At 50.6% G+C, this 12,116-nt stretch overlaps 1 protein-coding gene across 1 annotated transcript in view; it reads right to left on the reverse strand.

The window, feature by feature from the left end:
• hmcn2 (hemicentin 2) overlaps positions 1-12,116 on the reverse strand; it is a gene marked incomplete at its 5' end in the record, with an annotated part of 57,574 nt that overhangs the window by 24,819 nt on the left and 20,639 nt on the right. Inside the window, 15 exons of the mRNA XM_079730751.1 lie at positions 130-226; positions 336-526; positions 1,020-1,133; positions 1,228-1,455; positions 1,733-1,883; positions 2,186-2,328; positions 2,459-2,737; positions 3,022-3,179; positions 3,687-3,813; positions 4,101-4,245; positions 4,414-4,544; positions 4,717-4,908; positions 8,071-8,154; positions 9,698-9,949; positions 10,110-10,237. Of these exons, the coding sequence (XP_079586877.1) occupies positions 130-226; positions 336-526; positions 1,020-1,133; positions 1,228-1,455; positions 1,733-1,883; positions 2,186-2,328; positions 2,459-2,737; positions 3,022-3,179; positions 3,687-3,813; positions 4,101-4,245; positions 4,414-4,544; positions 4,717-4,908; positions 8,071-8,154; positions 9,698-9,949; positions 10,110-10,237 (2,420 nt within the window). The remainder of the gene's footprint in view (positions 1-129; positions 227-335; positions 527-1,019; positions 1,134-1,227; positions 1,456-1,732; positions 1,884-2,185; positions 2,329-2,458; positions 2,738-3,021; positions 3,180-3,686; positions 3,814-4,100; positions 4,246-4,413; positions 4,545-4,716; positions 4,909-8,070; positions 8,155-9,697; positions 9,950-10,109; positions 10,238-12,116) is intronic.

The following is a 12,116-nucleotide window of genomic DNA, read 5'->3' on the forward strand; positions in this document are numbered from 1 at the left end:
TAAAACAGTCCGACAGGCTTTCATTCTATGGTGCTTAGTCCGTAGCTTAGTCCGTAGCGCTGTACCGCAGGTACCAACCAGTGACGATCACTTTGTCACTAAAGCATCCTCCACCAGTGATGGTCTTACCTTGCACTGTGAGGCTGAAGAGTTTCTCCATGGTCCCGACCTTGTTCTTGCCCACGCACAGGTACCCAGCCATGTCTGACACCTGGACACTGAGCAGCTAGGAGAGACAGCACACACCGCCGATCGTTGCATTGTCAAACACTCTCCTCGGTGGTTGGTCCAATCATGTGTTCTTTGCCTTAGGAGCACATCTCCTGGCCGCCTACCTGCAGCTGCCTCCCGTCCTCACTGAGGTGGAGGTGGGCGGTGGAGTCCGGTCTCACCGGCTGCCCGTCCTTCAGCCAGGACACGGCGGGTGCTGGGTGGCCCGTCACGTCGCAGTTAAGCACCACGGTGGAGTTGAGCACCGCCGTCACCTCCTCCATGTAGCCCGCCGAGTCCAGGATGAAAGGAGGCACTGGGAGGAGGCAAGAGTCTCAGTGAAACATCGTGGAGCTTCCATCCAACTTACATTTACATTACATTTAGGGCGTTTAGCAGACACTTTTATCCAAAGCGACTGACAAGTACATTTTTCAGAAGAAGAGAAACAATATATCGCTGTCGGAGCACTAAGGATGTTCATCTAACCAAGTGCCAAGCCCTAACGATTGTTAGGTTAAGCCATTCCCTGTATACAACAAAGATAGCAGGGATTAAAATGGGCTTATCACTATTTGCAAGAGCAAAATACAATAAGTGCACACATTAAGTGCCAGGACATACAACATTACAAGTGTGTAAGAGGGGGGTGGGAGGGATGGGGGGTTGGTAAGGGTGGAGGCTATGCAGAGTCTAGGTGAACTCTGAGCATGTGAGTCAGTTGTCCTCCGAGAGGCTCTGTGCTGGGCCGCTGAAGTGATGCTGGCTGATGAAGAGCTCTGCTGCACCCTGGTTCTTCCTGTTCTTACCCAGGACCTCCAGGTCAAAGTGCATGCGGTCCTCTCCGGCCTCGTTGACGGCCTGGCATGTGTATTTCCCAGCATCCTCCTCCTGCACCCGGGGAATCTGGAGCACCTGACCACCTTAGATAAGGAGATAGGTGACACATCAGGTACATTGTCTACAGCGCTACAGAACCACAGATACATCTATCTGGAGGGGTGGACCTCCTCTGACCTGGAAGCAGGAGCACTCCGTCGGTGGCGTTGAGCTTGCGGCCCTCCCGATACCAGCTGATAACGGGCGGGGGGATGGCGTTGCTCTCGCAGGACAGGCTGATGGGGTGTCCCAGGACCACCTCCGTCTTCTCCGTCATGTCCCTGTCTTCGTGGCCTCCGTCGTCCTCCTCGTCCCTGAGACCCCAGGCCGCCTCTCTGTTGGTCACCCGCTGGAACACAGGGGGAACTGGCGCCGGAGAACGGTCGGCATCAGTATTTGAAGCCTGCGCTATCCATCTACCGCATCTCTCTACTCTGTTTCAATAATATACGACCCGGAAGGCTTCTCAAGAATATAACATGCACAGCAAAGTCCATCCCTCCAATGGAAATCTATGAAGTATTATTTGGTCCGCTTTAGTACCCTACTGCTTGTCTACTCTGTACTCTCTAATCCCATATGAAATGAAAAACCTAAGATAACCTCATAAATCAGGCTACTATGGTTACCGTTTATTACACACCTTGAATGGTGACATGGAAGTCTTTTTTGTCCTCCCCTGCAGTGTTAGTGACCACGCAGGTGTACTGTCCCTCGTGGGTCAGTGTGGCGTTCTCGATGCGGAGCACATGACCGTTGCCATGGGAACCATCCTGTAAATTTCCGTGCAGCAGCTGGAATAAGGAGCCAATCGGATGATCTAATTAGTGTGCGCTAAACGATGCAGGTGTTTTTGTTCATCATCTTTGTGTTAACTAAGCACTCTGTGAATACAGGAAATGAAAGGAAATAATTATGAAAATGGGTTAGTTATGATTGTAGTGAATTAGAAGGATTGAAATCATCACTGGAGATAATCAACATAAGAACATATCTTTTTAGCTTTCTTTAAAAAATGCTCTATTAAATTTGTGTATGGCTTCCTTCAGTGAAGGCGTACTAGAACGCTGGACATTGATACGTGATTCACACCGACCTGTCCGTCTTTGAACCACTGGGTCTTTGGTTCGGGGAATCCTTTAGCAAGGCAGGATAGAGTCAAGGTGCCATTGATTCGTACTTTCTCTCCGTGGCCACCAAAATTCAGGGCTGTTGAGTCTCCCTCAATTTGTGGCGGCACTATCGCAAGATAGAAAGATAAAACCACAGCTCTTAACAAGTCCAATCCAACACACACCTCAAGAGTGAGGATTGTGCAATGAAGACCCCCCTCAATAACAACACTTCTTCTTTGCTTCCTGTGTCTCACCAAGCACTCTGAGGGAGAAGTGTTTGTGGGCGGAGCCAGCGGGGTTGGAGGCGCGGCAGGTGTAGAGCCCGGCGCTGTCTCCCTGGGCCGAGCCCAGTCGCAGGGCCTGGCCGCCCTGGGTGTAGGTCAGCCGCGCGCTGGACACGATGGGCTGGTTGTCCTTCAGCCAGGTGATGCTGGGGGCCGGGGAGCCCTGCACGTCGCAGGGCAGCACCGCGGGGAACCCCAGCACCACAGAGACCTCCGAGGTACCGTCAGGGCCCCTGATGGAGGGCGGGGCTGGCGGAGGAGGGCCAAATGGGACGTTAACGGTTGGATGGTTTGGAGATGTGCCTGTTTTTTTTTAATTGTACTAATTCTAATTCTTTTTGTTATGAAATTGGGCTATTGGGCTGGAAATAAAGATACTCTAAACACTGCAATCAAACACACGGGATTGTTTGGGGGAAGCGCAGGTTTCTGCAATTACAGCAATTTCTGCAACCATTTAGTGTGATTGGTGTAAATGGGTGCCAGGTGACGCATGAGGTCATCAGACGAGGGGGAAGGAGAGGCTGCCTTACCTTGCACAGTGAGGCTGAACTGGCGGGTCTGTGTCCCCGCATCGTTCCTGGCCAGACACTGGTAGAGGCCCTGGTCCCTCAGTCTCACAGACTTCACCTTCAGGACCTGGCCCTCCTCCAGGAACTCCACGTGGGGGTCTCCGTCCCGGGAAAGCACCCTGGAGGAACCCAGGTGGAGGGAGAACGCATTGTATTGAGGGACGTGACTAATGACAAATGACAAATTAGTCTGTTGATTACTATTGTCATTTTTTAATTGCACTCGATAAATCTATAAGATGACATCATCAATGCTGAATGCCCATCGTATGCCATCATTGATCATTTTTTAGGCTAAGGGATGTATTCTAAGGACGCTTGCTTTGGTTAATAAAGAAAGAAAAGCAACAAAATTTATTTAATCGGAAACGGCAACAACAAAGAAGCATCAAGATACTGCTAATGCTCTATCTGTAAGCAGCAAATGTTTAGTGTTGATACTTAAAAATAACAAAAACTATAAGAAAATTTGTGTTTGTGATTGATATATCATTGGTGTATACATTAATATATATATTATATACTATATATATATATATATATGTATACTATTATAACACTGGATAACTGACAGGGCTGAGAAGAAGTCATGTGGGCGTATGAACGGGGCCTATCTGTATTCTTACTCTCCGTCCCGGCTCCACTCCACCCGGGGCGCCGGGCGCCCGCTGACCCGACACGAGAACTCCACCTCCTGGCCCAGCACCACCGCCAGCTCCTGCAGGCGCCGCGCGCCAGAGATCACTGGGGGAGCTGCCCCGACACAACCACGACGACACACACAACACATCGACACACGCAACAGACAAAGACACAAACAACACAACGACACACACAACACAATGACACACAGATCAGCGGCACTCAGGAGACACACCAAGTGTGTCTACATCAAGTGGTTTCTGTCATTTGCCTTAGATGAGGTATGTTCTTGTAATAATGGCAGGGCATAATAACATAGTATGTTCTTAATTCAAACTTTACCGCTGAAACACATCATCTAATGAGCTGTTTCGTTTTTATTGTTGTCCTGAGCTCACCTTGCACCACTATGTTATAAGCCCGCCTGGCTTCGCCCGCTGTGTTCTCTGCGGTGCAGGCAAACTGCCCTCCGTGCTCCGACTGAACCCTGTAGATCCTCAGCAGCCGGTTCCCGTTCTGCAGGTACACCCCGGGACTGTCCACCTGCAAGGCCGCCAACATGGTCCACGACATCCACACTGTAATCAGCACGGTGGCCACTTGGGGGCATGGTACAGCCACAAGTACACAGTAGTACGGGGTACCGGCTTTCTACCATAATAATACTTCATGTGTGGGTGGAGCAGTGAGGAATGACGACATAGTGCTCACAGAGTGTCCATCTTTGGTCCAGGTGATGGATGGAGAGGGGATGCCAAAGGCGTCGCAGCCCAGAGTCAGAGGCTGCTTCAAGGTGACGGTGAGGTTCACAGGCTTGCCGTCCTCAGGAATCTCCGGGGGAACTGGTTAGACAGAGGAAAGAGAAGAGATGGAGAGGGGGGGGGGGTCACTTCCCTTTCATGTGTTTGTTTAACTGTGGCTGTATTGCGAGTTCTAACATTAAGTAAGTGAGCGAAGGGATGAATACATAGATAGGTGGCGACTGGACAGAGCGGTGTGTCGGTTGATTCTCACCGTTGACTTTCAGTCGGGTTTTCCTCTCCACCGAGCCGGCGTCGTTGGTCGCCACGCACTTGTAGTCCCCGCTGTGGCCGGCGGACGCGGCGCCGATCACGAGGGACCCGTCGTGGGACTGGGAGAACTCAGACTGCTGCGGGTGAATCTCCAGTCCGTTCTTGAACCAGCGCACCTTGGGCACCGGCGAGCCTGCAGAGGGACGTCAGAGAAAGGATCTGATGCGAGGGCATGCTATGGGCAGCATGGGGCTCAGGAGGTCGGGCAGGTTGGCTGGTATCCGTAGCTGAGGGTCGAGGCATCCCTGAGCAAGGCACCTCACCCTAACTGCTTCCGACGAGCTGGCTGTCGCCTTACAGGGCCGACACCATGTCGGTGTGTGACTGTGTGCATGAATGGGTGAATGTTGGCGATATTGTGAAGCGCTTTGAGTGCCCACTGGTTAGAAAAGTCCTATATAAATGCACTCCATTTACCGTCACATTGATCATTTTGACATGCTAGCCTGGCCTCGCAGAGCAGGGGAAAGTGACCCTCATCGTTCCCCCGTCTCGGTAGGAAAACTTTGCGGGCCCAGAGCCCAGACTGAGAGGGACGGAGGGAGAAAGTTCTCTGGCGGGTATACATCTATCTGTTGGACATCAGGTAATGCCTTGCCAAAAGAGTCGCAGAACCCCGAAGCTCTGGGCTCTTCAAGGTCAGAGTCACTCACACACTGGCATACGAAAGTGATACACAATGCCAAGCACATCTATTGGTTGAAAAGCAGCTTTAAAGGGCCAGCCAACCAAACGACATAAGATTCTATGCCATTGTTTCACTGTTAACAAAATTACAATCCTATGAGTACAATCCTATGCTTCTTTCTCTGCAAACCAGTTTGTGAAGTTTGTGGTGCATTTCATATTCAACAGTGTTAAAAAAGAATCACAAAGTTGGCGTGGGTCATAGCCAAGGGGATAACACGATAACCCCTTTATTCTTACAACTCTCAGCCCCAAATTTTCTTTTCATCTCATAGTTCTGAACCAGGGGGCTCACTTCCTCTTTAAAGGGTGACTGGACCATGCCATTTATGACAGAACATCCCACATGTGGGACTGGTGCCCCAAGTAGTGGAGTGCTGGGAATTAACAACTCACACAGCACTGGGCCAGTCACTGAGGGTGTCGGGCTGGGGGGTCTGGGGGGGGGGGGGGGGGCTCAGCAGATGTGGTCTAGAAGATTACCAGGGGGGAAAGAGCAGGGGCCAGGGGATGACGAGCGCCACAGAGCAGTGATTTGGGGTGAAAAGGTAGTGGGGATGAAATTTTAGCTGCCAGGGCCAAAACGAGTGGGACCGCAGAGGGATGTTACTACCCTCTACAGATAGGAGCCATGAATGCTGTGTGTGTGTGTGTGTGTGTGTGTGTGTGTGTGTGTGTGTGTGTGTGTGTGTGTGTGTGTGTGTGTGTGTGTGTGTGTCTGTGTGAGTGTGTGTGTGTGTGTGTGTGTGTGTGTGTGTCTGTGTGTGTGTGTTTGTGTGTCTGAACACACGCATGGCTGGCATTATGAAGGAGAGGGGGTTTCAAAATGCCACAGCTCTGTCTATTTACAGAGGTGCTATATCCATACAGCAGAGTAGCCCATTGAAACTGACCCCCCCCCAGATGTATCCCTCCCGCAACACATGTTTACAGTTTAGGTAATCCTAATCAAATCCATTATCTCCAAAGAAATGCGTACATATGTTGTGCTTTAGATGTTAATGGAGATCATTATAGGTGTTCTAAAACAATTGCAGGGGGCCACACTCTGAGATTACTTTGTCCGTGTGTTTCCCCCAAGTAACTGCTTCCACAAAAACAATAGTTTAAATGCTCTTCTTGTTTCAGGGCCGTCCCCCCTTCCCTGTCACGATACTTTCACCGGCGTCAGCAGAAAACAGTCTTAGTATCTCCACAAATAAAGAGCGAGGGGAACTGGACCAGCCAGCCACCCAGTCCACCAGCCAGTCCACCAGCCAACGCACCAGCCAGTCCACCAGCTAGTCCACCACCTAACCAGCCAGCCATGCAGTCGACCAACCAAACTCCCAGCCATCCAGTCAACCAGCTGGCCAGTAAACCATCAACCCAGTCAACCAGCCAGTTAACCAGCAAGTCAATCAACCAGTCAGTCAACCTCCCATCCAGTAAACAAGCCAGTCAACCAGCCTCTCAGTTAACCAGCCAGTCAGCCAGCAGGTCAACCAGTCAGTCAATCAGAGAAACCGCCAGCAGGACTGGGGCAGGGTTGGGCAGCAGTCGGTCTGATGTTTTGATCACCTCCTAAAATAATCAAAGAGGGGATCTGCTGCCCTGCTAAACTAACACAGCCAGCCAGTCATCTAGTTAACCAGCCAGAGCTCCAGACAGTCAGCCAGGCGGGCCGTCTGCCCAGGGCGGAGACAGATAGGCACGGGTAGGTCAACATGCCTGAGTACCTCCACCAACCATCTCAGAGGGGATCTGGAGCTGGAGTACTCTGATACAGCCAAGCAGTCAACAAGTAAGCCGTGCAGCCAGGCTGCCCAGCTATCTCACTGGCAGGGGTCAGAGAGGGAATGGGGGGGGTGGGGGGGCTTTCTCTTCCTGCTCTAGCTGGTGCACCCCAGACATCGTGCTCCATTATCTGCCTGTGGCAGCCTGTAATTAGGATTCCTCTCCCGGCAGCAGGCCCCGGCACAGGAGAAAGCAGATGTGGCGCGCCGAGGCAGCCGGCAGAATGATGTTCCAGCTGTTGCCATGCATAAGCTGTTCCAGTGCCCCTCCCACCGCCCCCCGGTCCTCGCCTTCCCAACCCAAGCCTGTTACCATGGACTTCCCCCACACAAACAACACCTATGTACACGCCGTGTCGAATGGCGGCTCCTAAAAGATAACAGAGTAAACACGGGTGGCCCCTCACATGCAAGCACCAAGTTGCGCACATTTACAAATAATTGTTCTGTTATGTACAACTTAGCGCAGACTTATATGTCTCTATCGTAAGTATGTTTAAATATCTCGAAAGTGGGGATCTGTTGCAGTGTTGCAACGGATGGAAATGTTATCTTTAAAAACAGAAAGGATAGCAAATGGCTTTATATACTTGGACGGCAAAGAGCCTTTGAAACCATTAGTGTTATTTTTATTGTGCAAAAAATACACTTTGCTATAGTTTACCCAAAATGAATTCCTCTGGAAATAAATTAGCTCTCAGCAGAACAATCTAATACATGAGTGAAAATGCCACGTAAACATTACGAAACAACCCTGCCACCATTCAGTTTTTTTATCCAACCCATCCAATTAAATTCAATTTTTTCTACCCCTGTTCACCACACACTCGTACCTTGGGCGTCGCAGGGGAGGACGACCTGGGTGTCTGCTACCTTCTCCATCACGGCGTCTCCGGGCTCCAGGAAGGACGGGGCCTCTGGAAAGGAACAGGTGCAGTGGAAGGTTTACTGTCAGGCCACAAAGAAAGACATCCAGCAGTAGGCGACAAGAGAGCATTGAATGAGGGTGCAGTATGTTTCTGGAGCGTAGTGTGTTGACTCTTGAGACCAATATCATTATATTTAATTTATTTACTCAACCTTATTTATAAAGGTATGTCTCTTCAGGCTAGGCACCTCTTTGTGACCTCTCTGTGACCCATGTTTGTGTCCGATCTTGATGAATTAAGAAAGGGGGAATGGTGGTCTTTATTTGCAAGGACAACACGAGTCACAGGTTCCTGAGTGTGTGTGTGACCCCAATGCACGGCCATTAACCCTAAGCATGTGCTTCTTTGAGTGAACGCCCTTAGTGAACAGGTTGACCTCAAAAGGTCAGAGGGTACATAAGGCCACCGTCAGGTGACCCCTAGTCTCAGTAGCAGAATACAGGGGTCACACTTGAGTGTGTGACAAATCATTGCAAGCGTCTCAATCCAGCGTCATCTTTCATCTTCACTGCCATTTGTTGAGCGAACAGTCAACTAAACAAATAGCACAAATTACAGTGCATAAATATTGTCTTGCATAGCTGCCACTGAACAGGGATTTATGGGAATTAAGGACTTCTAGTCCTTCTGCAGTGTCTCCTGAGAATGCACCACTTAAAACTCAAAGGAAGCCCAAGGCCGAGACACAGTACTGGCTGGAAGAATGCGATTAGTACAAGGATTGGATTCCATCTTGACATGAATGCCTATTAAACCACATGCATTCATGCCAAACCAGTACAGTACAATACCGTCCGTGGATTTAAGGAATGTACTGATTTATAAAATCTCAGTTTGGTGTAGGGCTGCAAACTCTGCACCCTTGCTAACTCATCTCGTCTGGTCCACTGAGTGTCTGTGTGTCATCTTTCAAGCGTGTGTCCAGCCAGCCAGCCAGCCAGCCAGACAGCCAGCCAGCCAGCCAGCCTCTCTGCACCCAGAGTAAAAAACAGAAATCCAGGCCTGATGGGCCAGATGTTCCCCTACAACATCCTACTGCTTCTTGCCGTCTGTTTCCTCTTTGTCTGTCATTGTGTATGTCAGACCCCCCCACATCTCCTCCCCTTCCTCCCCCCTGCCTCGCTGCCTGCTCTGCCCGACTCACGACCTGGCTTCAAAGGGGAACCACTAAACAAACTCAAACCACTAAACAAACTCAAAGAACTACCCATTGCCTCGGATGGCAGCCGGTTTCCACCAGACCCGCTCGTAAATGCTGCTGATTAGTTAAGGCAGAGAGAAGTGTACGGATATAAGGAAACGGTGCAGACTTTTGTTCAGAGTTCTGTACAGGGTTAGGTCCAGACTTCAGTTTAGTGATCAGTGCAGGATTTGGTGTCGGGTTAAGTTCAAGGGTTGTCCAGGGCTTGGTGTAGGATTCGGTGCAGGTTTTGGTGTAGGGTTTGGTCCAAGGTTTGATCCAGGGCTTGGTGTAGGATTCAGTGCAAGGCTTGCTAAAAGGTCTAGTGTAGGGGTTGCTGAAAATACTCACTGAGAACCTCCAGTGTGACCTCCAAGGTGTCCTTTCCAGCATTGTTCTTGGCCACACAGCGGTAGGTGCCCTGATCAGCCAGGGCGGCATGCTGGATCCTGAGGGGACCGCCGTCCTCCACCCTGACTGGATTACCATTGTGGAACCAGCTGATCTCCGGACTGGGTTCTCCCTGGACCACGCAGGGCAGAGTCACCGTCTGGCCGATCAGGGCTTTAAGCAAGGAAGGACCCGCCAGGATTCTGGGCTTAGCTGAAGAGGAAAGGACAAACACCGAGCCAAATGACAGATCTCACCACTTGTTTGTGATTCACTCCTTCCCCTGGCATCTGGACGTGTCCATTACAGAATCTAACAAGCATGACACCATTCTGTTTAAAGGTCTTGTACGAACATGGATCCAGGGCTTTACCTTGGACATGTAAATTGTAGCTTATGGACACGTTGCCCGCTGGGTTCACTGCAGTGCAGGTGTACAGTTTACTGTCGAGCAGGCGCACGTCCGTGATCTTAAGGGAGCCTGAAGGCAGAACAGTGAACCTGGGGGGGGGTCAGGGGTCAAGGGTCGTTGGACGAAGAAAACAAAACACTCCATCAGTCAGGGGAGCAGCCTCACATCTCCTTGTTTGTGCGGTGTCCTGCACATGATGCAACGTGACGTGGAGGAAAAGTTGGGCCCCCAACATTAAGTTCCTCAAGGAGCTTTGTCTTAGAAATGTAATTTTGAATGAAAGTCAGGGCTGGAATTAAGTGTAGGGCTCAGGGTGATAATTATAACAATTACAAGGGAAAAGTAATTGTTTTTTCTCACAAATTGGAGACAGCTAATCGAGAATGGGACCACCAACCCCCCCCCCCCTCCCCCGCCCTCCACATTGTGAGGATGATTATGTTTACACATCACACATCACCTCACAGTGATGCTCAGAGATCAGCAAAATTATTGATAGTTGTGTGTTTGATGTGTGGAGATGAGCTGAAATATATTTCAGGCAATTTATATAAATTGATTATAGGTTTAGATTTATTCCATGGTAATATAGGTCTGAGACTTAAAAGGCTGAAGTGAGTGACCAGTGTGTAATCTGTCTGTAATTAATAGAAACGACGGGCCAATCTGATGTTGCTGTGTTGGCTGACTTCAAAGCCCGGCCTGGTCCGTGGTAATGCGTGCCGCCCCAGAAGCCTGCCTCCAGCTGTACACATTCATAACATGCGCTAACCTAAACACAAACTCTCTGATTTATCAGAGATAAGTGGGCCTGCTAAGCAACTGAATAATAACAATAACACGTCCATTCAAGTGGAACAGAGCTGGAAGCACAAAGAGGTCTCTATTTCAGCAGCACGTGTGTGAGTCAAGCCCTCACCCCCTCAACCCATCACCCCCCCCCCCACCTCTTTAAACAGCCTCGGGAGAAAGTAAGCGTCTGAAAACATCGCTGAGGCACCAATGACCGCCCCGCCAGTAGCAGGCTCAGTCTCCACAACCCCCTCCTCCCAATTAAGACCAACACACAAGGACAGAGCAGCACCCCCGCTCACACACACACACACACACACACACACACACACACACACACACACACACACACTCTTACACACACACATGCACACACACACACACAAACACCCCCACACGCAGAAACACACACACACACACACTCTCTCTCTCGGCCATGAATCTACCCCCTGTGGTGTTTGCCACATTGGTGTCAGGTCAACTGTGTACACAGCTTTTCATCCAGAGGCTGACTGGGACAAATCAGGCCCATCACTGTGGATCTGGATAAGACGAATCAACGACCCAAAGTAGGCTAGCTCTCTGTCGCCCTGCCTTGGTCTCTCCACGCCTTCTAAATCCTCTCTCTCTCTCTCTCTCTCTCTCTCTCTCTCTCTCTCTCTCTCTCTCTCTCTCTCTCTCTCTCTCTCTCACTCTCTCTCTCTCTCTCTCTCTCTCTCTCTCTCTCTCTCTCTCTCCCTCCCTCCCTCCCTCAGCAGGGGCATCTGTATTCACCCGGGCGTCTGACTGCTGAGGTTGAGGGCTGATCGTACGGATGGGGGGAGAAGGGGTGAGAGGATCTAACCCGACCTGACCATATATGTAAAGAAGTGGGAGTGGATGGCGGGGGAGGCCCACTGAGAAATATGCTTTCCTCATCAGGAAGGTTCTAGTAAAACAGTCAACATGTTGTTTTATGGGCGGCGGTCGGCCCCCAAGCAGACAGGACTTGTATCCCTTCCTCTGTGGGTCAGCTTTCCTCCCTTCTTCCAGACATGACCCTCCCCCCCTCCCTCTAGCCCTACTCCTTCTCTCCTCCTTCTCCCCCGTCTCCCCTTTCCATCCCAGTCTTTCCCGTCCCCACACCGGGTATATCTGATCTCCCTGGATCTACTCCCCCCCACCCCCCACCCCCCC

The sequence above is a fragment of the Pollachius pollachius genome, assembly GCF_949987615.1.
Source record: "Pollachius pollachius genome assembly, chromosome: 1".
Classification (NCBI taxonomy): Eukaryota; Metazoa; Chordata; class Actinopteri; order Gadiformes; family Gadidae; genus Pollachius; species Pollachius pollachius.